The sequence below is a fragment of the Phyllopteryx taeniolatus genome, chromosome 4 (genome assembly GCF_024500385.1).
Source record: "Phyllopteryx taeniolatus isolate TA_2022b chromosome 4, UOR_Ptae_1.2, whole genome shotgun sequence".
Classification (NCBI taxonomy): Eukaryota; Metazoa; Chordata; class Actinopteri; order Syngnathiformes; family Syngnathidae; genus Phyllopteryx; species Phyllopteryx taeniolatus.
Genome location: NC_084505.1, coordinates 27,024,038 through 27,047,328, shown reverse-complemented (window position 1 = coordinate 27,047,328; position 23,291 = coordinate 27,024,038). Strand labels below are relative to the sequence as shown.

Sequence of the window (23,291 nt, the reverse complement as noted above, 5' to 3'; positions counted from 1 at the left end):
AGCCCGCCCACGCCCACGCCGTGCCGCCGCCTCCACCCGGCGGCGGCGGCGTGAGCGGGACTGCTCTCGGCCGAGCGGCTCCTCTGGATGAAGGCGGCGCCCCCCCCGTGGGGGTAGTGCTCTGTCTCCAGGGTGGACGACGAGAAGACGTAGGAGGCCAAGCGCCTCAGCTGATTGGGCCGCGGCTGGGGGCGGTCCTCGTCCGGCTGCAAACAGACCAATCACAGAGAGAGGGGGAGGAGGTTAGCCGGCGGAAGCCTTTTTCTTTTTAAAAGCAATAAACGCCATGACGTGGCTTCCTGTCCTCGGCTCCTCCCCCTCCCCTCCCCGAGCCAATCAGGTGGCACACGGCTGATTGGAAGCCTTTCGGCTGATTGGTTGAGGGGTGACAAGGGGGGACGGAGCCTGTCTCTACCGTTAGCTTCACGTTAGCGACTACTCGCGCGGCTAGCGTGTTGGCGCCCTCTAGTCACCGATACCGAGTACCAAGTACCAATACCACGAGTTACTAGTACTTTTGGTGATACTTTTGATTTCAATGAACATAATGACAGATAATTGTGAATCTCTTTCATTCTGACACGCGATGATTTGCCGATGCGTCAAACCCGACTTTGAAACACTAACCCTGCCTACAAACCCTAATTTGAAACCCTAATCCATGTTTAAAATCCTAACCAAGGTTTAATAACCTACTTTGAAACACTAGTTTAGTCTTAAAACCCTAATTTGAAACAAAACTCTTGTTTGAAACCCTAATCCTGGTTTAAAACCCTAACCCAGGCTTAATACCCTACTTTAAAACCCTAACTCGGTTTTAAAACCCTAATTTGAAACCCTAATCCATGTTTAACACCCTACTTTGAAACCCTAACACAGTCTTAACACCCAAACTCTTGTTTAAAACCATAAAGCAGGTTTGATTCCCCAACTGAAATCCATAAACCTAATCAGGTTTTTTTGCGTCGGTGGCTGGTATCGGCAGCCTTTACGAGTACACGATACCTTGAAATAAGACCCGTATCGGCACTCGCCCATCTCTAGTAGACATGCTAGTAGTGAGCTTATATGCTAGCACAATGACTGGCTAGAAATATAAAACATGCTAACGTTGCTAACTGCTGGCAAATCAACTGGACACTCGCTATCGTACGGTCTACCATTCAAGCAGAAAGAAACCAACGAAGAAGACGACGAGAAAGACACAGACAAGGAGAGGACCAGATGAGGTAGAGGAAGTGGAAGAGGAAGACTATTTATCCTAAACTGTGCTTACCCTCAAAACTTCCTTTTTTCCTCCTCGTCTTGTTTCGGCTGCTCGACCTCGTCGTGTTTGCACAAACGCAAACGGCGCTCCACCAAATCACAACAAAAACACACAATTTTGTGTGTGTTTGTGGGTTTGTGTGCATGTATGTGTGTGCGTGTGAGTTTTTGTGTGTGTGTGGGGGGGGGGTGTAGGTATTTGTTCGTGTTTGCAGGTGTATGTGTGTGTGTGTGTGTTTGTGTGTGAGTGAGTGACTTTGTCTGAGAGGGCATGTGAGTTGATTTTTTTTGCATACGTGTGTGTGTTAATGTATGTGTTTGCTAGTGTGTGTGTGTGAGTGACTTTGTGTGAGTGCAGTTTAGTGTATTTGTGTGTATGTATTTGAGTGTGTGTATGTGTTATTGTGTATATATGCGTGTGTGTTTGGGTGTTATTAAGTGTGTGTGTGTATTTGTGTACGTGTGTGTGGTACTGATTGTAATAGCGGCAGTCCACTGTACCTTTATTCTATACGCTAACATGCTAGCAGTTGGATCGTACTAAACACACTAACGTGTCGCGGGACGTCATCACGTATGAAAACGTCAACGTTTGCTAACACAACTTGAAATGAGTGGCTGCACGCTTCTATAAGCAACATTGCATATCCTTTTGTTTGATACATCCCATTACAGATACACACCCAGATCGGCTTATAAACATATAGCTGCGTAACACTCAGTCGCACCGACACAACAAACGCACACAATATCAACATAGGGTGCGTTGGGAAATTCACTCCAGGGGCGCTCTCTGCCCCCCGGAACCTTCGGTAACTCGGAGAGTTGTTGGAGTGCGTCCTTCGATACGAGCAGAACTGACACATTCAATATGGCGGCGGTCCTGTGGTATCCCTGCCGACAGCCGACACAATCAATTAGTAAAGTTACAGAAAATGGAGCGCGCTCTGTCTCTGAGTACCGCAATCTCAGGGCGAGGTGAGAGCGTCAGACCGAGTTTCCAAACGCACCCGGACACCAAGACGAAGTTAGGATCGGTCCGAGACCGCACGACGTCACGAGAGGAAGCAGTCTTTGGCCACAAAAGACTACAGCGAAAGCATCCGCGGTCTCTTTGCTACGGACGCTGTTATGAGCCACATGCGCGAGAGCCCAGTCCTGAACCTTCACCAACCTTATTGTTTGCCTTTGTATTGTCCACTAAATTGTTAAGCTTTTCATCCGGCCTAATCATTGAAAAATCACCTCGACCAGAATAAAACAACCGGGTAACAGAGGTTTGAACAGTCAAGAGGCGAAACCCGGGCCTAGACTTTTCTTTGTTCTCCTTTGCAATGCAGTTGGACACGAGAAGTAAACATCCTAACGTGGCTATCTGCTAATACAACCCCTGGAGTTATGTCAAGATGTTAATGTGGCTATCAGCTAGTATAACAACTGGATACAATTAGTAAACATGCTACGCTAATGTCGCTATCTGTTAGCACAACTGGATAGTAGTCAATATGCTAATTTGGCTATCTGTTACAGTTGAAAGCAGAAAGTTTTCATACACGATATAAAATACTTATTTTCTCACCGTCTAACATAAAATCAGACTAAAACAATTATGTTTTAGGGTCACCTGGCTAACAAAAATTATTTCTATTTGTTAAATGCCAGAATAATGAGAGAAGGATTCTTCTTCTTTCATGACTTTCTTCATAGTCAGAGGTTTACATATGTTTCGTGGGTATTTGGTACCACTGCCTTGCATATGTATGGTACTGTTCAAATGCGTCTCATAAAAGTTGGCAGGAATTTTGGCCCATTCCTCCTGACCGGACTTTTGAGGTCTGCCCATCAAATTTTTGTGTGATCAGGGCCACTCCAAAACACTGATTTTGTTACCCTGAAGCCACTTTGTCAGCAGTTTGGCAGTCTGCTTCGATCATTGTCCATTTGGAAGACCCATTAGCGCCCTAGCATCCCGGCTGAAGTCTTGAGATGTCCCTACAGTATTTCCACTTCATGTTCTTTCCTCATGATGCCATCTATTTTGTCAAGTGCACCAGTTCCGCCTGCAACAAAAAAAAACCACAACATGATGCTGCCAGCCTTGTATTTCACAGCTGGGATGGTGTTCTCAGGCTTGCAAGCTTAACAGTTCCATTTGAGTTTGGCCAGACTGCAGGACATGTCTCCAAAAATGAAGGTCTTTGTCCCTGTGCGCATTTGCAAACTTTTTTGGAGTAATAGCTTCATCCTGGCAGAGTGGCCTTTCAGCGCATCTAGGTACAGAACTGGTTTCACTGTGGATTATGACACACTCTTCACACCAGCTCCAGCCAGCATCTTCAGGACTTTTGCTTTTGTTCTTGGCTTGACGTGCACATTTGGGAGCAAAGCATGGTCATAGAACGCGTCTCCTTCCTGAGCGCTATGATGACTGGACATTCCCATTGTGTTTTTACTTGCCTATAATTGTTTGAACAGGTGAACGTGGGCAGCACAGTGGCCTCACAGTTCTGAGGACCGGGGTTCCATCCCCGGCCCCGCCTGTGTGGAGTTTGCATGTTCTCCCCGTGCCTGCGTGGGTTTTCTCCGGGCACTCCGGTTTCCTCCCATATCCCAAAAACATGCATGAATTGGAGACTCTAAATTGCCCGTAGGTGTGAATGTGAGTGCGAATGGTTGTTTGTTTGTATGTGCCCTGCGATTGGCTGGCGACCAGTTCAGGGTGTACCCCGCCTCCTGCCCGATGATAGCAACTTTGCTCTCCCGACACCCATAATCAAGACCTCTCCTCCATTGACAAGAAGCTATCACTTCTCAATCTATTACACCAGGAGATTAAGGAGCTCAAAACCAGCTTGGAGTTTACACACCAACAATTCAAAGAGCTAAAAGAAGACAATGTCGAACTTCAGAAAGCGATGACAACGCAGGTAGAAATTCTCAAGAAAGAAAACCAAAAAAAAAAAAACAAGCAATGCTGGACTTACAGCCAAGAAGCATGCGGGATAACATCTTTACACCTGAAAATCCAGAGGCTCAATTTAAAAACCTCATGTCGACAGCACTGAAAATCCCCAAGGATACGCTCGCTAACGTCACCTTCCACCGAGTACACAGGCTAGGAGGGAGTCATCCCCGTCCGATCGTCGCCAAATTCGAACATTTCCAGCAGAAAGTCTTTGTAAAGTCAAAAGGACGGGAGGTGAAGGGTACACAGTTTGGGATGAATGAGCAGTTTCCACGCAAAATCAACGAGCGATGCAAACTCTTGTATCTTCTAATGAAAAATTACTGGCAACAAGGAAATCGCGCCTCACTGATTGTGGACAACCTATACATAGACGTCAAATGTTCCGCGATTCCAAAGTCAACCCCTTAGCTCCAGATGAGTATTCCTTTCAAGTATGCTGTAATATTTGGTATATATTGCAGAAAAAAACGGGTTGTAATTTGTTTCGGGGGGAGGGGGAATTGTGCACGTCCTATTGCACCCTCCACTCACTGACGGGTTATTTGCCTTATTTTCTTTTTACTTATCATACTCTTTGGTACTTCTTTTTCTCTTAATTGCACCCCCCCACTCCACACCGTACCGAATGCTCACTTCCCCCACCGTATGCATATTCAACCCCAATTCCAATGAAGTTGGACGTTGTGTTAAACAAATAAAAACAAAATACCATGATTTGAAAATCATGTTCAACCTATATTTCATCGAATATACGACAAGGACAAGATATTTCATGTTCAAACTGATCAACTTTTTTGTTTTTAGCAAATAATCATAAACTTAGAATTTGATGGCTGCAACACGTTCCCAAAAAGCTGGGACAGGTGGCAAAAACACGGAGAAAGTTGAGGAATGCTCATCAAACACCTGTTTGGAACATCCCACAGGTGAACAGGCGAATTGGGAACAGGTGGGTGCCATGATTGAGTATAAAAGGAGCTTCCGTGAATTGCTCAGTCATTCACAAGCAAAGATGGGGCGAGGTTAACCTCTTCGTGAACAAATGCGTGAGAAAATAGTCCAACAGTTTAAGGACAATGTTCCTCAATGTACAATTGCAAGGAATTTAGGGATTTCATCATCTAACGGTCCATAATATCATCAAAAGGTTCAGAGAATCTGGAGAAATCACTGCATGTAAGCGGCGAGGCCGAAAACCAACATTGAATGCCCGTGACCTTCGATCCCTCAGGCGGCACTGCATCAAAAACCGACATCAATGTGTAAAGGATATCACCACGTGGGCTCAGGGACACTTCAGAAAACCAATGTCAGTAAATACAGTTCGGCGCTACATCTGTAAGTGCAACTTGAAACTCTACTATGCAAAGCAAAAGCCATTCATCAACAAAACCCAGAAACGCCGTCGGCTTCTCTGGGCCCGAGCTCATCTAAGATGGACTGACGCAAAGTGGAAAAGTGTTCTGTGGTCCGATGAGTCCACATTTCAAATTGTTTTTGGAAATTGTGGACGTCGTGTCCGCCGGGCCAAAGAGGAAAAGAGCCATCCGGACTGTTATGGACGCAAAGTTCAAAAGCCAGCATCTGTGATGGTATGGGGCTGTGTTAGTGCCAATGGCATGGGTAACTTACACATCTGTGAAGGCGCCATTAATGCTGAAAGGTACATACAGGTTTTGGAGAAACATGCTGCCATCCAAGCGACGTCTTTTTCATGGACGCCCCTGCTTATTTCAGCAAGACAATGCCAAACCACATTCTGCACGTGTTACAACAGCGTGGCTTCGTACTAAAAGAGTGTGGGTACTAGACTGGCCTGCCTGCAGTCCAGACCTATCTCCCATTGGCGCATTATAAAGCGTAAAATACGACAACGTAGTACCCGCACTCTTTTACTACGAAGCCACGCTGTTGTAACACGTGCATTATTAATATTATGTATATTATGTATGAATATTGGCTGGTTGGAGCATTACTTGTACATGTGTATGTGTGTAAAGTAAAGTAATTACCCCCCTTGTTAAATCATGAATTAATTGTGGCTAATCACAATTTTTGGTTATTCTCTCCAGACCTGCTCCATCAAGAAATCACTTCAACAGAATCTGTCCCGACAAAATCAAGTCAGACAAAAGATCTAAAAAAAACTGCAACAAAATGACACGATCCAAACAAATTCCAGAAAAGTCAAGAAATAAAGTGATTGACATCTACCGGTCTGGAAAAGGTTACAAAAGCCATTTCGAAAGCTTTAGGATTCCAGCGACCCGTAGGGAGAGCCATTGCAAAAAAAAGTATTCACATCACACTGCCACAATGATAAAATGATCTAGTTGTTTATATTTAATGATGGTACTTGTTTGTAATTCCTTTTACAGCTCGTGGGCATAATTCCGGCTGACATGAAGAAAGACGAGTTGCTCCAGCACAGCGTGGCTGAGACGAACATTTATGCCCGTCAGATTATGCACGCGCAATCTGACGGTGGGCCAAATTGCAGAACAAAAATGCACGGAGACCCGTCGTGTCCGTCACACAATGCCAGATGCTCGCGTAAACGTACGACAGTCGCGAGAAAGACAGCCACACCCTCAACAAGTCCAAAAAATAAAACATTCTTTTGCACACACACAAACCTAGAGGAACAGGAAATCGAAATGGCGTGACAATACTCTGGAAATCGTTTGTGTACAAATGTTACACTGTTGACTGTAAATTGATTGTAATTTTTCCATCACAAGCACTTTTTTTCATTGTTGGTGGTGGTGAAGAAAAGAACTGTTTAGATGTTTGAGGAGACACTGAATCAAAAAGCATTCGTAGTCACTCTTGTACAAAAATATATCATTTTGGAAAAAGATCTTTCATTTGATAGTCTCCATGTTTGCATCGTCAAAAAGCACTCTTCTGCTGGCCTTCAAAAATCTGTCAAAATTCCCTCAATGACACTGAAAGAGTTGAAAAGGCAGTTGATGCTGGAAAATCCTCCATTTTGCTGAACTCAAACGAGTGGGGCCAAAATATCTCCACAGAGATGTCGGGAAACACTCATTGGCACTTGGTGATGCAGCTGAGGATGGCCCCACCAGTTCTTAGGTTTACTTTTTCACGACACTGTAGATGTGAAGCAAAAGTGAAATACAATTTAACTAGCACTAAATTTGTTCTAGAAGTGAACTACAAGTAGACTAAATGTGAAGGAGACGTGAACTAGTTCTGCCTCCTGTGCGACAATGCGAGCACGCCACCAAAGCTCCCCCGCGATTGGCCGACAGACGGCGCGGTCTTACCGGCCGTTGCGGCCCGTTGGGCTCCGACTCTCGGCGCCGAGGTCGTCCCGACGGCAGCGAATGACACGGCGAGTGGGCGGGGCTAGCGCCGGCGACGCTCCTCCGTGACGCCTCCTCCTCCGTTAGCGTTACCATTCCGCGGCCGGCGTCGCGACCGTGCGTCTTGGGACGGACGGCTGGATCGACACCTAAATGCGGCGCAAACCGAGTCATTTGTGAGCGACCGCGCTAACATGCTAACACACACACACACAGCCAAGAATTTGCAGCGGCGGGATTCCGCGGCACTCACTTGCCATCGTGCGGCCCTTCCTGCGCTCGTCCTGCGGCTCCTCAAGGGGGCGCAGCTCCTCGGGCTCGTCGTCGGTGGTGCCCGACGTGGTCGGGTGGAAGTCTCGCAGCTCGGCCTCCTTGTCGATGATCACCCACTCCTTGCTGTCGAAGTCTTCTTCCTCGGCCAGCGGCACCGAGCGTATGAACGCGTTGCTGTGCGCCTCCTGGTCCGCCGACGCCGCCGACACTTCCTGTCGGCCGCTGGCCTGTCGGTCGCCACGGCAACCGGGGTCCACCGACAGCATCTGCGCCGGCTGCGACGAGTACACGTGGCGGGAAGGAGAACCCAGCATGTCCATACGGGACCTGAAACGCGCGCAGCTTTAGCTTTAGCAAGTCAGCTTGGCCTCTAAGCAGTTAACTTCTCTAGTGGCCGAAGCTAACTTCCTGAGCGGCCAGAGCTAATTTTATTAGCAGCCAAGGCTAAGGTTTTGCGTCACCTCTGTCCGTAGGCGTCCGTGCGTCCCTCGGCGGCGGACAGACGTTCTGACTCGGGACTATTGACTCGGCGGTATCGCGAGGGCCGCCCCTGACCCGTGGGCGAGTCGGGAGCGCCGCCGCGAACCGGCGACACCGGACAGGCGGCGTGGCCCACTTCCTCCTCCTGCGGACATGACCCTATTTAGCTCCGGATGTTAGCCTAGCTTAGCATTACTCGCGAGCAGACCTTGTTCAAGCTGATCCTGAGTCTGTTGCGGTTGAAGTCGGTGTCCTCCCAGGGCTCTCCGGGCTCGCCGCCGCCGGCGTGTTGGACTAGCGATTCGCCGCGCGAGCAGCCCGGCGGCGGCGGAGCGTTCTCCTGGTCGCTCAGGTGCTCGTCCTGGAGGACGTCGTCCGTGTTCTCACGCTGAGGGTCTCCGGGCACCGGCGTCACGATGGCCCTGCGCACGACCCCGGTTCAGAAATACGCGACATGCTTAAGTAATACGGAGGCCGCGCAGTTCTGCTTACCCGACCATAGCGGCGGTGGGCCGTGTGTTGTGCTGCGGTTGGGTGGAGGCGCTGGTGGACATGGTGACATCACTTCCTGCCTTCTCCCAATCAAAAGGCTCATTCTCCGTGATGATTCGCTCCTTCATGCTGTTCTCGAACACTGACATCAGCAGCTGACACACGCACACGCACGCAGCAGTCAGGCGGGGTGGCGTACTAAAGTTTACCTGCTATCTACTAGTCGTGTAGCATTAGTTGCTGATAGTGTACTAGTGAATGTAGTAGTAGAGTAATCCTTCATTGATTGCAGGGGTTACGTTCCAGATCACCCCGTAAAAGACCAAATCCAGGAAGTAGCGACCAAATTTGTATAATTCTGTTTATATGAGGGTGCAACCCGATTAAAACAATATACTTAATGACTTAGAGGCTTTGTAATTAATTCATCTCGATTCGTCGTATTTTACCGTAATTTCTCGTATAGAATGCACATTTTTTTCCCCCCCAAACATTTTCAAAATTCAATAGTGCGCATTATACATCGGTACTGGAGCAAATGGAAAAAACATTCACATTTTATAAATGTATGCCGCCATCTAGTGGTTATGAAAAAGCTGTACACTTTCATTCCAAAATGCCACCGCCACCTAATGGTTATAAAAAAAGGTGTAGCCTACACTTTCATTCCAATATGACAGGTGGTACGTATGATTGCGTATATGTACAGTTGTGCTCATAAGTTTACATATCCTGGCAGAATTGACTGATGACTGAAAAACAACCATCCTTCATTTCTTTATGGTTATGTTTTGTTTAATGATAATGCTTTTCTGAAATGATTGACCGAATTGAATCCCTTTAAAATGAAATTCAATGTGTTTCGCCTGCTCCTTCATGTTTTCTTTAAAGAATTGTACCCACTTACAAATTCTGCTTGGGTAATCAACTGAGTACAACTGTGTGTTTTCTCATTTACTAAATAAAAGTAGGGCTGTGAATTTCAAAATAAGAGCAAGTAAATAAAAAAAAAAAAGGATTACGTGTTCAAATAAAGCGCTTAACTTCAGAATAATTATTTGAAAAAAACTAACAAAATACAGATAATACTTTATGTTTTGATCATATGGGTAGAAGCAAAATCATGCATTGTAAAAATGCATTATACATAGGTATAAGGGTTTTCCAGAATTTTGAGGTCAACTTTGGGGGTGCGTATTATACATGGGTGTGCATTATACACGAGAAATTACGATATTCATATAAAACTGTTTGTCCTAAAAAGCAACGTTTAACCTAAATGGATTTTATTGGACAACTGAATCAAATGATTGACACAGACAGGAATACTGTTAACTCTGGAAAAATGCATTTAATTGCATTTCTTGACAACAGAGTAGAAAAACTAATCGAAAATATGCATGTCCAAAATAAAACAGACCTCAAGTGAAAGTGCCATTTTAGGACAATTTTATGACATATATAATATGTCATAAAATATGTCGTTGAGGGAGTATTAGGTATTCTCGGTATATAGGGATTTTGATAAAGTGGACCTAGATACTGTAGTTCCTTTAAATGTCAACTGAAAATCCGTTTGTAGCGATTCGGGAGTCGGGAATGTTGAACGATTGCGAACGCAGTCCACGTGCCTTCACGCATTCCCTACCCCACGTGTATAGTAACTTTTACCTGAGAGTAAAATAGTAATAGTGAGTATAGCAATACTAGTACCTGGTAGTAGTTCAGTGAAAGCAGTTGGTAAATGTTACAAGTACAGCAGGTGTTACCTGATAGTCGGGTTTGGTGTAGTAGTCGAGAGCGAGGACGTGGTCGAGGAAGACGTTGAACTCGGACGGCATGTGTTTGAGTAACATGCGGTGGTCGTAGCGTTCTTTAATCTGACCCACTTGCTCCTAAATTGAAAACCAAATTAACTAGCTAGAAGTCAACCAGAACTGGAATAAGGCTAAACTAAAACTGGACTAAAAAGTGAAGCAAGATTGCTGAACTAGAAGTAAACTTAAAGTGCAGTAAAACTGGACTACAAGTGGACTAGTCGTGAACTCAAAGGGAACAAAAAAAATGGAGTACAAAAGGTAGCTGACCTCAAAGTGACCTCGAGGTGAGGTAGAAGTAATACGAATGCATTACACGTATGAGGCTTTGTAAAGCGCTTGGGCACTGTGATAGTTACCATATAGCGCTTTTCTCCAAGTGGAATAGATGCACACTACAAGTGGACAAAAGGTGAAGTACAATTGGACTACAAAACAACTGGCACTGAACTCAAACTGGACTAAATGTCAACTCAAAGTGAAGCAGAAATGGACTAGAAGTGGACTACGTGAACTACAAGTGAAGTGCAATTGAAATAGAGGTAGACTAGAAGTGAAGTAGAATCAGACTAAAGTACTGAACTAAATCTGGCCTTAATGTGAACTAGAAGTGAAGCTGAAAGGGTTGAAGTGGACTAACGTAAAGTAGAGCTGAAGAAGAACCAGACGAGAAGTCAACTTGCACTCAACTAAATCTGGCCAAAATGCGAACTAGAAGTCAAGCTGAAAGGGACCAGAAGTGGACTAGAAGTTCGTTTGAGTGGCAGTTCACCTTGTCTTTGATCTTTCTCCACGGCAACTGTCCGACGGCAAACTCCACCAACATGTAAAAGAGTGACCACAGGTCGTCATGGCGACCCATCTCCTACGGAGACACAGTCACACGTCCCGTCAGGCGAGCCGTCTTCCACTTACCGGCAAATCCGACTCGGCGTTCGTCACCTTGTTTTTGTGAGCGTTGACCGAAGCATAGCGGACCGTGCCTCGGAAACCCGCCACCGTCCTCGGCTGAACACAAAAAACGACAAAAGGAAGTGACGTCATCGGTAAGCAGACACTAATGACGCTAACGTGACGAACGATTCTAAGAACGTCGACTGAAGGCCAAAAAACTCAGACGTCAACGCGAAATCAAATCAAAGAAATGTCGCGATTTCAGGCTGCAATTCAATTCATTGTGCTGCTCCTTCTGGTGTGCCCGCCTCGGCCACCGGGGGCAGTATAAGACAGTTGTGCGGACACAAACTAACAAGATTCAGCGCTACTCTCAGTAACTCAGCAAGCTGCGATAATATTACCGTGGACCCCTCAAACTCACGGTTCTGCATTCGTGCAGTTTTGGGGGGAATCTATCCCCCGTTATTTGCAATATTTCTTCCACATCACCCGCTTATTTGCATTTTTGTCAGGAAAATAAGAAAAACAAATATTTCAAGGCACTATAAATGAGCATCAATTATTCACAGATTCACAGATTTGTTTACCGCTGTGTTGTGTTACATCATGTTTTCTTTTAACAACATTCAGTAAACGTTTGGGAACTGAGGACACTAATTGTTGAAGCTTTGTCGGTGGAATTCTTTCCCATTCTTGCTCGATGTTCAGCTTCAGTCAATGTTCAACAGTCCTATTCTGTTATTCTTTGTTGAACACAATGTCGCAACTTCATTGGAATTGGGGTTGTATATGTTAGCATTAAACTAGCGTGGATGTTCTTGAGGCAAAGTTGTTTGCTTGTTTGAAGTGTAATTTTCTATGAAATAACAAATAGAAAAAAAAACTTAAGCCAGTCTGGTGACTTGTGATGTAGCCGCGGCCCCTCCCCCCTGTTGCTATGGAAACCACTCACATCCCTGGTGACCATGGTGATGAAGAAGGCATGCACGTCAAAATCATAAGTCCCAAAGGTACTGGAAGAAAAACAAAAATGACAACTCAACACACACAAAAATCAAACAAAGGACAAAAATAATGAGAATGATAATAATCAATCATCATAAAAAATAAAAATAATAACCAAGTCATACAAGGAAAAGTGACGCAACAGAAATACGTCACACACTGTTAGCCAAAACATGCTAATAAAACATTTATCATGCTAATAGACATGTACAAAGCTAATAAATGTTTGAAAAAGTATTTAAAAAAAAGAATTATACGAATAAAAAAATCATTTGCATGCATGCTAATGAGCATGCTAATAAACACATAATGCTAATAAGCAACAACCACAGTTTGAAGTGGATTAGAAGTGAACTACAACTGGACGGAGATGAACTAGACGTGGACTACAAGTACAACTAGAAGTGAAATACTGGAGAACTGAACAGGAACTAGAATAGCACGGGACTAGAGGTAGACTACACAGCACTGAAACTGAAGTGGACTAGAAAGTTAACTCGGAGTCAACTAGCAGTACAACTAGTAGAAAAATAAAACTGAACTAGAACTGGACTAAACTGGACAAGAACCGGAGTAGAACGGGACTGCAGGTAGATTACAACTGTACTGAAACTGAAGTGGACTATAAGTATACTTAGAATTGGACTGGAAAGTAAACTAGGGTGAATTAGGAGTAGAACAAGAAGGAAAATAAAAGTTAAATAGAAAGGAACTAAAAACTGGAGAAGAACTGGGATAGAACGAGATTCAAATTAGACTCCAACTGCACTGAAACTGAAGTGGACTATTTAGGTAAGCGGACTAGAAGCAGACTGGAAAGTTAACTAGAAGTGGACTAGAAGTGCTAAACATACGCTGTACATACATATACATACATGCATATATGCTAATAAGAAAAATGCTAATGAGCGTACTCACACAGATTGGACAGTATGCTAACATGCTAACACGCTAAATGAGGAGGGGACGGGAAGCGGTCTTACCGGCCGGACCTCCCCGGTGGTGTTGGTGTACTGGCGGGCCAGACCGAAGTCCAGCATGTAGCACTTCCTGTACGTGGACGGCAGGCGGCCCATCGCAAAGTTTGACTGCCGATCACAACGTCAACAATCACAAACTCACAACGGCCAGCTAGCACATTAGTCAATGACTTGTGTGCGCTTTTGTGTTTGTGTGTTTTTGTGTGCCTTTGTATTGCATGTTCGTGTGTGTGTTAGTGCGTATGTTTGCATCTCCATATGTGTGAGTGGCGGCGTATTTGTGTGCGTGTAACTTTGTGTTTGTGTGCGTGTATATTAGTGTGTAGGTTTGTATTTGCATTTGTGTATGCATATTTACGCGCGTGTGTTTGTGTGTCTTTGTAAGCGCATGTGTGTGTGTTTGTTCATGTTTGTGTGTATTCGTGTGCGTATATGTTTGTGTTTGATTTTGCGTGTGTATGTTTATACGTGTTTCTGTGTGCGTTGTGCGCGTGTGTACGTGCGTGCGTTGCCGTCATTTACGGGTTTGATGTCTCGGTGCAGGAAGCCGACGGAGTGGATGGCCTCGATGGACTCGAGGATCTGCTTGCCGAGCCTGAGCGTGGTGCTCATGGTGAAGGTCCCTCGAGGCTGACTGCGCCGCAGGTCGGCCAGATTGCGACCCTGACGCCCAACAGGAAGTGACGGTCAACGGGAAGTGTCAACGCGCGCCACTCGCCACTTCAAAATAAAAGTCTCTCACCTGAAGCTGCATCACCACGTAGTTGAATTTGTCGTTTCTGCCGCAGCCAATGAACTTACACACATGGTTTTTACCTGTGTACACACGGGCGCGCAGACGCACGCACACACACACACACACACACACACACACAGAATAAAGAAAATGTATTGAAGTTTTGTAAGAAACTTTTTTTTAAATACAGCGGTGCCTTGAGATACAATTTTCATTTATTGAAACATGCACAAACGCACGTGCATAAACACGCGTACAAACGCACGCACAAACGCAAAAACACACACAAAAGAGTAAAACAATAAAAAGACTGAAACAGAGTTTTAAGCCAGGTTAAAAGCCAGAGAATAAAAATGGGTTTTAAGACGGGTTTTAAAAATGGACCGTGAGTGGTCTTCTCTGGTGGTCATTCCACAGCGTGGGACCAGCGACGGAGAAGGCCCTATCCCCTCTGAGCTTCAGCCGAGACATCGGTACCTCAAGCAGCAGCCGATCAGCTGACCTAAGGCACCGGCCAGGTGCGTAGGGGTGGAGTAGCTCAGCAAGGTAAGGCAGGGCGAGACCGTTTCGAGATTGGAAAACCAATAAAAGAATCTTCAAATGGTTTCTAAACTGCACAGGCAGCCAATGGAGGGAGGCCAGGACCGGAGTTACAGTTTGTGCTCCCTCTTACGTACTCCGGTTAGGCGGAGAGCAGCAGCATTTTGAGCCAACTCGAGACGCTAACGGGAGGACCGGCTGACTCCAAAGTCAAGTGCATTACAGTCATCCAGCCGAAATGTAATAAAGGCATGGATGACTGTTTCTAAGCGCTCTTGTGCAAGGAAGGCTTTTACCTTTGCCAGCGGCCTAATGTGAAAGAAGCGCGATTTGACGACTGCGGTGCCAATTTGCCGATCCGATTTACAGCGCCGTCAGCACCCGTCGGTGCCTTGCGTTCGTGCAGGCGCCCGTCCGTCCCAGCCGCTTACCCTGCAGCTTCTTGAGCACGGCCACCTCCATCTTGAGAACCTGTTTGGGCTGCTGGGCCGACTCCACCTTGAGGGCCACGTTCTCTCGGGTCAGCAAGTCCAGAGCCTCGTAGATCTCCCCGAAACCGCCGCCGCCGATCTTCTTCAGCTATGACGCAGGAGGTAGAGGTTTGTGTTTGTGTGTTTTTATGTAGTTTTATGTGTGTTTGTGTATGAATGTGTGTGTGTTTTTGTTTAGGGGTGTGTTTGTGTATGCATGTGTGTGTATGTGTGTGCACATTTGGAGTGTGTTGGTACGCGTGTGCATGCCTATTTGTGCTTGCGTATATCTTTGTATGTGCGTGTGTGAATGCATGTTTGTGTGTGGATATTAGCGTGTGTGTGTGTGTGTAGTTGTAGTGCTGTGGTTGTGCAGCTGAGTTAGCGACAGGAAATTGATCAGCCAAGCGCAAACCCGCCAGGGGCTGCCTTGATGCCACGTGATTGGCTGAGACAGCAACTGTATTACGCAACAAGCGTAGAAGAAGAAGAAATGTGTGTGGTGTTTGGGAGTGTCTGTGTGTACGTTTGTTTGAATGCAACAGTGTGTGTGTTGTTGTGCTTTGAATTTGAGTGATTGTGTTTGCGTGTCTGTTTGTGCTTGTTTGTATGTGTGTCTGTGTATGTGTGTTTGTGTTTGCATGTTTGTTTGTGTTTGTAAGGTGTATATTTGTGCATGTGTTTGTGTGTTTCTCCGTGTGTGTTTGTGTGTGCGTGCTTGCATGTGCGTGCATGTGTGTATGGGCGTGTCGGTAAATGTGCGTGCGACTGACCACTTTCCACCTGTCCTTGACCATCTGGTTTGGCGGCAGGATGTCGGCCTGCTCGGCGGCGCCGTTCATGTTGGCGTTGTCCTGGTGGGCGGGGCCTAGGCACTGCATCTGCAATCCATGAAGAACACGAGCAGCTCCCAGCTTGAACGAGCCATTGATCTGCGGGGCGGGCGGGGAAAGGCGCTGTGTTAGCCGCGGACGCGAACTACCGTGAGAACTTTAGCAGGCTGTGGGCTCGGGGCGTGGCCGGGGGCGTGGCGTGCACTTAAGTTGCAGTAAAGGCGGCAAATCAGAAACCTACTACAGTCAACCCGAGCGAGCTGACAGCAAAAAAAATCGAATAAAAAAATCGCCAATCGTCGACGTCCCGCGCCACGGAAAATTCTCCGCGTATTTGTGGTTTTGCATTGAAAGATTCACCTCGTCGCTGATTTTTTTGGGGGGAAACTGTTCCCCTTCATTCACAGTATTTTTCTCAATCCCCCCCAAAAAATTCCATGGTAATTATGTTGAGCCTCAATTATTTGCAGTTTACGCTTATTCGTGTTTATTTTTATTTTTTTTTCAGGGGAAAAAAAACTGATTTTTTTTTTTTATAATTTAAAGCGTCAGGTAAAATACGAGTACAAAATATGCATGTGAGGTGCAGGTATTCTTTTTGCCCACTTGGGGTTCAGCATCCTCATGTTCTACACTGTAGTATCTTTGACTTTTGACTGCGTGTTGCTTTATTGGCGTGACTTAGCCGGATGAGTGACATGGGTGTCGGCCAATGTGAGTGTACGTTTAGCTTGCCGTTAGCTGGCTAACAGTTAGCCGCATTAAAATTGCGACGTCCCAGACATAGCAAAAAAATCAGCAATACGAAACGAGATGAAAGTATGTCCGATTTAAGAATCTGTGATACCGTCAAGCACGATACGCCAACTGTACCGTGTCTTATGAGTTCAATTCGTTTCGTCACTCAATTTACTCGTTAGGTCCGATCAATTTACCCCACTGACATGAATTGACGGGGCGCTCGTAAGTGGAGTCGTCTGTACTTAGTTACTTGCACTTAGCTCGGATTGACTGTAATCATACAACTAATTCTAATAATAATAACTCGAGCTGCAAGCAGCGATGAGCGGGTCCTCGCATCCCTTGGCTCGTTGGGGTTTGAAGGGTGAGCGTCCATCCTGTTCGACAAGGAAACATCAACGTTCGCAGTGATGAACGTCAGTCTGACGGGGGCGCGAAACATTCTCGCTTTCAATTCCACGCAGAGAGAATTGAAAGTCCGTAAACACGTGGCCCCCCGCAGGAAGGGAGGAGCGCACCGGGCGGCCTTTTAGTTACACATCAAGTCCTCAAGCATGCGGCCGTGCAGGCGGTGTCACATGCAGGCCGAGCGTCCAATTAGAGCGCCTGTGACCACAGGGGAGGGAAGGGGCTTCTCTGCATCTGCGCAGACCAGATGGACCGATCGGGGCAGAGGGGCGGGACCACAGAGCTTCCTTCCTCAAAACAAGAATAAAAAAAAAAAAAAAAAGGCATTTCTTACATGAACACTTGGTATAGAAAAAAAAGTTAGCATTAGCACAATAGATAGACTGGCAAGTGTGCGTGTATGATTCTAGGTTTGTGCACGTTTGCGTCTGTGCGTGCGTTTGCACTTGTACATGGCGACGTCGAAAGATCCCGTGGAGGAACTCTCTGGCCGTAACACTTCCCACTCTGGCCTACGGGGGGCAGAGGAGAGTGGGGTTGGGCGGTGGGTGTATTATCCGCGTTAGCTCAATTAGCTGTGTTACCTCAATTAGCCACGTTAGCTCTATAAGCGCAGTTAATTGAGTTGAATTAGCAATAAAGTAAAGAATGATAGCAGTGAGCTGCATCCCATACATCTTAGTGTTCAGCTCGATTAGCTGTGACTTGTTTTAGCCGCGCCGGCTCTATTAGCTCAATTTGCTGTTTATTGAGATCGATTAGCTAAATGAATGCTGAAAAATAAGTCACATCTTCGATGAACATTTGATGTAAAAGTAAAATAGTTTGCATCCTAGCTTAGCTTAGCATGGCAACAACAGACAATACCGTGGAGGAACTCTGTGGTCGTGACACTTTCCACTTTGGCCTACTCGGGCAGAGGAGGGCGGGGCCGGGAGAGGGGGTGGGGTCGTGCTGTGCCAGAAGCCAGTTAGCTAGTTAGCATCATTCCCGCTCACATTCTGAGCTCACCATCGTTCTGAGCTCCGGCTTACAACAACTCCTCGGACGGCCTACGAGCCAAACAGATGGCAGTTAACCAGAGCCCGCCCACCTGCATGTGACATCACAGGGGGCGGAGCTTGAGGACCGTGACCATCGGGAGAATCGGGAGCTAGCTCTGTAAACGTCGTCTTTACATCATAGCAAACACGTGCGCGTGGAGTTAGCGCACATAAAACTAACATCGTCTTAACTTGCTAGAACCTCAAACATGGTGTTAAGGGGAGTAGAAACGATTGCGGTGAGCTATGCTAGCTATATCAGAGGCTAGCCAGCCTAGCGTGCTGTTCAATGCTGTAAAATAAGTCACGAGGACTAGCGTAACATGAATTTGTATATACTGTGTTCCCTTTTTTTGCTGCATAAGCTCAATGATTGCCATTAGCTAAGGCCCGCTACACACAAAATGATCATCGGGCTGTTTTTGTCCCAATTTCGCAAGCGAGGAGGGATACTCTTGTAACGGCAACAAAAGGTGAATTCCCAACTGCTTTAACAGTGCAACGACCAATTGTGGCTGTTAGCAACCCACACAAAGGGACTCTTTGACAAGCATCGCAGGCCGGTGGGCCCCACCTCTGACGCACGGCTTAGATTGGTCCACATCAACGACGCGACACGACTCAACAGACTTTGCGATGACACGTTGGGCGGAGGGGCACTCTCTAATTGCGCCCCCTACTGGCAGGCTTGTTGGAAATGGCGTCAACAACACAACACAGAAATGAGGCGAACTTATCGAATAGGGCAAGCAAAAAATAAATAAATATGTAAAAAGAGGATGACGAAAAGAAAAAAAAGGAGATGTGGTAAGTATGAATGTGTATCTGTTACATGAGAAAAGTAGTGAGGCCGCTTTGTCCCAGTCAAGCTAACATTAGGGGAACAGCAGACCGGCTAACAAGTTGACACAAAACAATATACCGCGCATCAATTTGAATTTGTTCACACGTACATTATCTGCCGTTATTAACCAACCTGCAATTAGTTAGTCGTCTGCGGCCACAGATCATTTCTCCCATGAGCAGAATACGGTAATACGTTTGTTGTCAAATGCAAAATCATTAAGGACCTCCATTCTGCTGTCAGGTCGGTCTGTCCAAACTGCCAGGAATAATTTGTGTTTGGCGTAGAAAGAGTTTATTGTATAGATCTCCTTGACATTTTTGGTCGAGGCTAAATGTTACATTGTATAAAATGGTAACATGAAGTTGTTACTGCAAATGTCCGTTGATTAATTATTCCATACAGATTTCATTGTTTTAGTGGGCACAACCAATTTCGTAAACAAACTTGCATGAACTTATTCAAGCGAGCTCACCAAATGTAGTAATCTCTGCACTTTTCCTTTCTTTCTTTTTCTTCCTCAAGGTGCTTTGTTCAAGTTTTTTTGACAAGGACAACAGCAAGCAAATCAAAGTAGGACTTTATTGAGTTTCTCTGTTAAAGACCCTGTAAAGTCACATTTGTTTTCTTTCTAAATACGTGAAATATGTTCGAAGATAAGTGCTGAAGCGTGCGCAGACAGAGAAGAATTTAGGAGTGAATTGTTGAGCTAAAGCCTTGAATTCTTTTTGAACATCTCAGTTGTACCGATTTTTAGAACGTGGCTAAAAACCAGCTCAAGGACGCTCCATGCGCCGCGCGTACATCCACACATCAGATACACTTGACTTTAGGATTTCAGTTTTGTTACTATTTCTTATTCATTGTATAAGTCAGTTATTTATTACAATCCATCTTTGCTTAGTCATGTTCCTGTTTGTTTTTTGGGGGGGAGGGGGTACACGGACCTTCCAGCCTGGGGCCCCTAGGGGGTCTAGAAACGCCCCTGCCTTGGGCAACCCTCGGAAAACATCAGCACAACTTTCCGGTAGTGTTTCACGTTTGCGTCGGGTCTCCGAGGACTCGATTCGAGATCGGCGGCGGAACACAATCTTTATGTGGTTGGGGTTCTGCGTGTCAAAACTGTGAAATTTTAATTCTTCATGTTTGGCCTCTGGAACGGATCGTCGTTTACGATTGATTTGAACAATCTTTCTGTGTTAGCGTGTCTAAAACGTCCATTAGCATGTTAGCCCTATTAGCTGTGTGAGAGCTAATTAGCTGTTAGTAATATTTGCCTAGTTAGCTCAATGAGCAGAAGATTTTGAGTGTCCTACATACTGTATCATTTTTGTAGTGAACTATTTTGGACACGACGTGAAAACACAGCCTCAGCCATCCAGTGTAGAGAGCGCATTCCTCTTTCCGATGAATATTTGCTGTCTATGGTTAAATGTCCGCACTGCACAGTCATGCGGCCTCACTGCGCATGCGCATCCTCGCATCCACCGCTCAATAAATGTAACCCGGCCTGACCCGGCTCATGAATGAAACATCCCGTTGACCGGCACCGCCCGGCCCGGCCCGGTCCGGTCCGGTCCAGTGCCATTCTCTACCTACCTGGCGCTCCTCCTCTTCCGCCTCTTGGGACTCTTCATCGGGAAATCGGTCCCGTCCTCACGAGCCGAACCCCACGGCTCCGCGTGAAGGTGCACGCGCGGCCTCCTCGCCACTTAAAAAGACGCAGTCCCGCTCCCGATCCTGGTCCGAGTCCGCGTGGACCGGAAGCGGAATCTGCCAGAGGGCCGCGGTTCTCCTCGCAGAGGCGCGGAGTTGTGCACCGGTCCAGAACCGCAGAACCGCAGATGCGTTTTGTCCGCACTGCAGCGCAGCGGCACCAGCGTCAAGCCACCGAGCGAGCGACGCGATAACTTCCGCTACGCCCTTTCACAATACAAGACAGCCCGCCGCCGCTCTGCGCCTCAAAGTCCAATTTTTCTGCATCTTTCACATTTTTCAGTTCACTTAAACACGCCAAAACAAATCCATCAAGCAGTTCTATATGGTTTTACACGTATTATATTTACAAAAGAAAAAACAGGAAGTCCCGCAAACGATCATGATGAAGAGAAATGTCACACCCCACATTCGTTTTTTTTTCAGATGAAAATTTGCACTCGACATTATAGAGCTGTATACAAAAAACACACGCACACAACAACAATAACATTTGCTCTCCACGTAACTAAGTTGTGTCAAACCGATGAGGGCCGGATGATGTGAAGCGTGCTGCCGCCATCTCGCGCTGGGAGCCTGAAATGCACTAAGTATATCAAATTGTACTTGTATCGCAACGCAAAAAAAGAGCTCTAGTAACACTCGGATCTCGAGAAACTCTCAAGTCAAGGCACTGATATCTCAAAAGAGATACTGTTTAGCGAGGCGTCATTTTGAACGCCACTCGAGTTCGAGGCCACCCTCGCCTCTTTGCAGCAGCCAATCATCTAACTCCTCTCTAAGCTCATCAGCATGCCACTAAATTGCCACTCGCTGCACAGGATGAAGACGAGATGACTGTGAGGACTGTTCTTTTTGTCTGTCTACATGTTGTTGCTGCACCGTTTGTGTTCAGTCCATTGCGTGAAGGATTAGCATGAATGCTAGTTAGCATTAGCATTAAGCTAGCAGACTGAAAAGCGACAGTTGAAAGACAACTCGCATCTTAAAAAACTTGTCAGTCGGCTCTCTCATATCTCGAAAAACTCGTCAGTTGGGTCTCTCCCGTATCTCGACTGACAGTCAACTCATCGCTCATTTGTGTCAGCAAACACCACTCGCACACCATTATTACACACAATGATAACATTTTGACGAAGTTCTGCTGATTTGAGCTCATGACGTCACGTGTGAATGTTTCTAAATCAACCCACTGACGTCATCTCAGGGCGAAGCAAAGCACTCGAGACGTCGGGCTTTTATTTTGGTAGGGGGCGGCAGCGTTTCCGATTGCTTTTTCCCGCCCCTCCTCATCGTGCGTGCGTGCGCGCGCGTGTTTCCTGCTCGAGGATGAGTGCGTGCGTGGGTCAGGGAGTCAGTCGCTGAGTGCTCCTCTGTCCCGCTCTACCGAGCAGCGCCTGAACGCCTCATGCGGCCCGTTTCGAAATGATGCTAGCACACGATTCATTAAGATTCCAATTTGCGTCATTACACGTCGTCACGTAGGTGCGCAGCGATCCGCGCACAGGCAATTTGGTGGTGGTGTGGTTGTGGTTGGTCTGACCTCCTTGTCGCCGTTTCCCGTCCGGACCGCCCCGAAGCAGCGAACATCATCGTCATCGTCGCCATCTTCATCGTCGTGGCCTCCTGCGCTCCATCTTCATCGTCCTCTTCATCCAGCAGCATCAGCATCAGCAGCAGCAGCAGCAGCAGCAACAGCAGCAGCACCGCGCATGCACGCCACCCGGTCCGGCCGCGCCTTCGCCCGTCGCGCAGCGGCGGCGGCGGCGCCCCCTGGCGACGCGGATCTGGTCCCGAAACGGTTCACATGCTTGTTCTCGCCTGCAAAGATGTTCTTATCATGCTGAGTTTGTGGCGTTCGTTGACCTCGACAGAGCGAATCGCAGTTTTGGAAAGAGCAATGAAATCATGATCATAAAGCTTTCCACTTCTACAATCAAAAGACACTTTAGAACTGCACACATTATTCATTCCCACAGCTGACGGAAGCGTGGCTGCCATTCTGCACCTTCGGCCACCGCATTCATTTCTCGCCCCGGGACACGACGACGACGACAATGTTCCGAAATTCGTCCACTTCTGATCTGCGACGACAGGAAAGATTATCGCTGGCAAAGGGTCAAGGGTCAACCACTTATTCAAGCCAAGGCTTCGCTTAGTATTTCCTCACTGTCCCGCGGTTCATTCATTCCTTCATCTTCCGTAGCGCTTCTCGTCCCTCGGGTCGCGGGCGCGCTGGAGCCTATCCCAGCCATCTTCGGGCGATCATACCAATTTATGCGAAAACTGGAGAATTTCCAAAGGATTCACATCTGACTATTGTTCTGAGTCATTTCAAACTGCTCTAAACTGCTTGAGGACTCGGTATCATTTTGCACAATTGTCAAAAAAAATAATAATTATCGGCATTATCACATTACCGCTGAGCTTTTATTGCTCAGTGACTGTATTTT

The 23,291-nt window shown here is 46.5% G+C and overlaps 1 protein-coding gene across 1 annotated transcript in view; it reads right to left on the bottom strand.

The window, feature by feature from the left end:
- Positions 1 to 22,524, bottom strand: part of ttbk1a (tau tubulin kinase 1a) — a 28,649-nt gene extending 6,125 nt beyond the window's left edge. Inside the window, exons 1-14 of the mRNA XM_061771017.1 lie at positions 22,382 to 22,524; positions 16,027 to 16,185; positions 15,215 to 15,362; positions 14,250 to 14,323; positions 14,030 to 14,170; positions 13,511 to 13,615; positions 11,568 to 11,633; positions 11,398 to 11,490; positions 10,578 to 10,703; positions 8,809 to 8,963; positions 8,525 to 8,738; positions 8,298 to 8,461; positions 7,817 to 8,163; positions 7,525 to 7,712 (exon numbers count right to left, since the gene is read on the bottom strand). Of these exons, the coding sequence (XP_061627001.1) occupies positions 7,525 to 7,712; positions 7,817 to 8,163; positions 8,298 to 8,461; positions 8,525 to 8,738; positions 8,809 to 8,963; positions 10,578 to 10,703; positions 11,398 to 11,490; positions 11,568 to 11,633; positions 13,511 to 13,615; positions 14,030 to 14,170; positions 14,250 to 14,323; positions 15,215 to 15,362; positions 16,027 to 16,134 (1,929 nt within the window). The 5' untranslated portion in view covers positions 16,135 to 16,185; positions 22,382 to 22,524. The remainder of the gene's footprint in view (positions 1 to 7,524; positions 7,713 to 7,816; positions 8,164 to 8,297; positions 8,462 to 8,524; positions 8,739 to 8,808; positions 8,964 to 10,577; positions 10,704 to 11,397; positions 11,491 to 11,567; positions 11,634 to 13,510; positions 13,616 to 14,029; positions 14,171 to 14,249; positions 14,324 to 15,214; positions 15,363 to 16,026; positions 16,186 to 22,381) is intronic.
- Between the last annotated feature and the right edge of the window lie 767 nt (positions 22,525 to 23,291).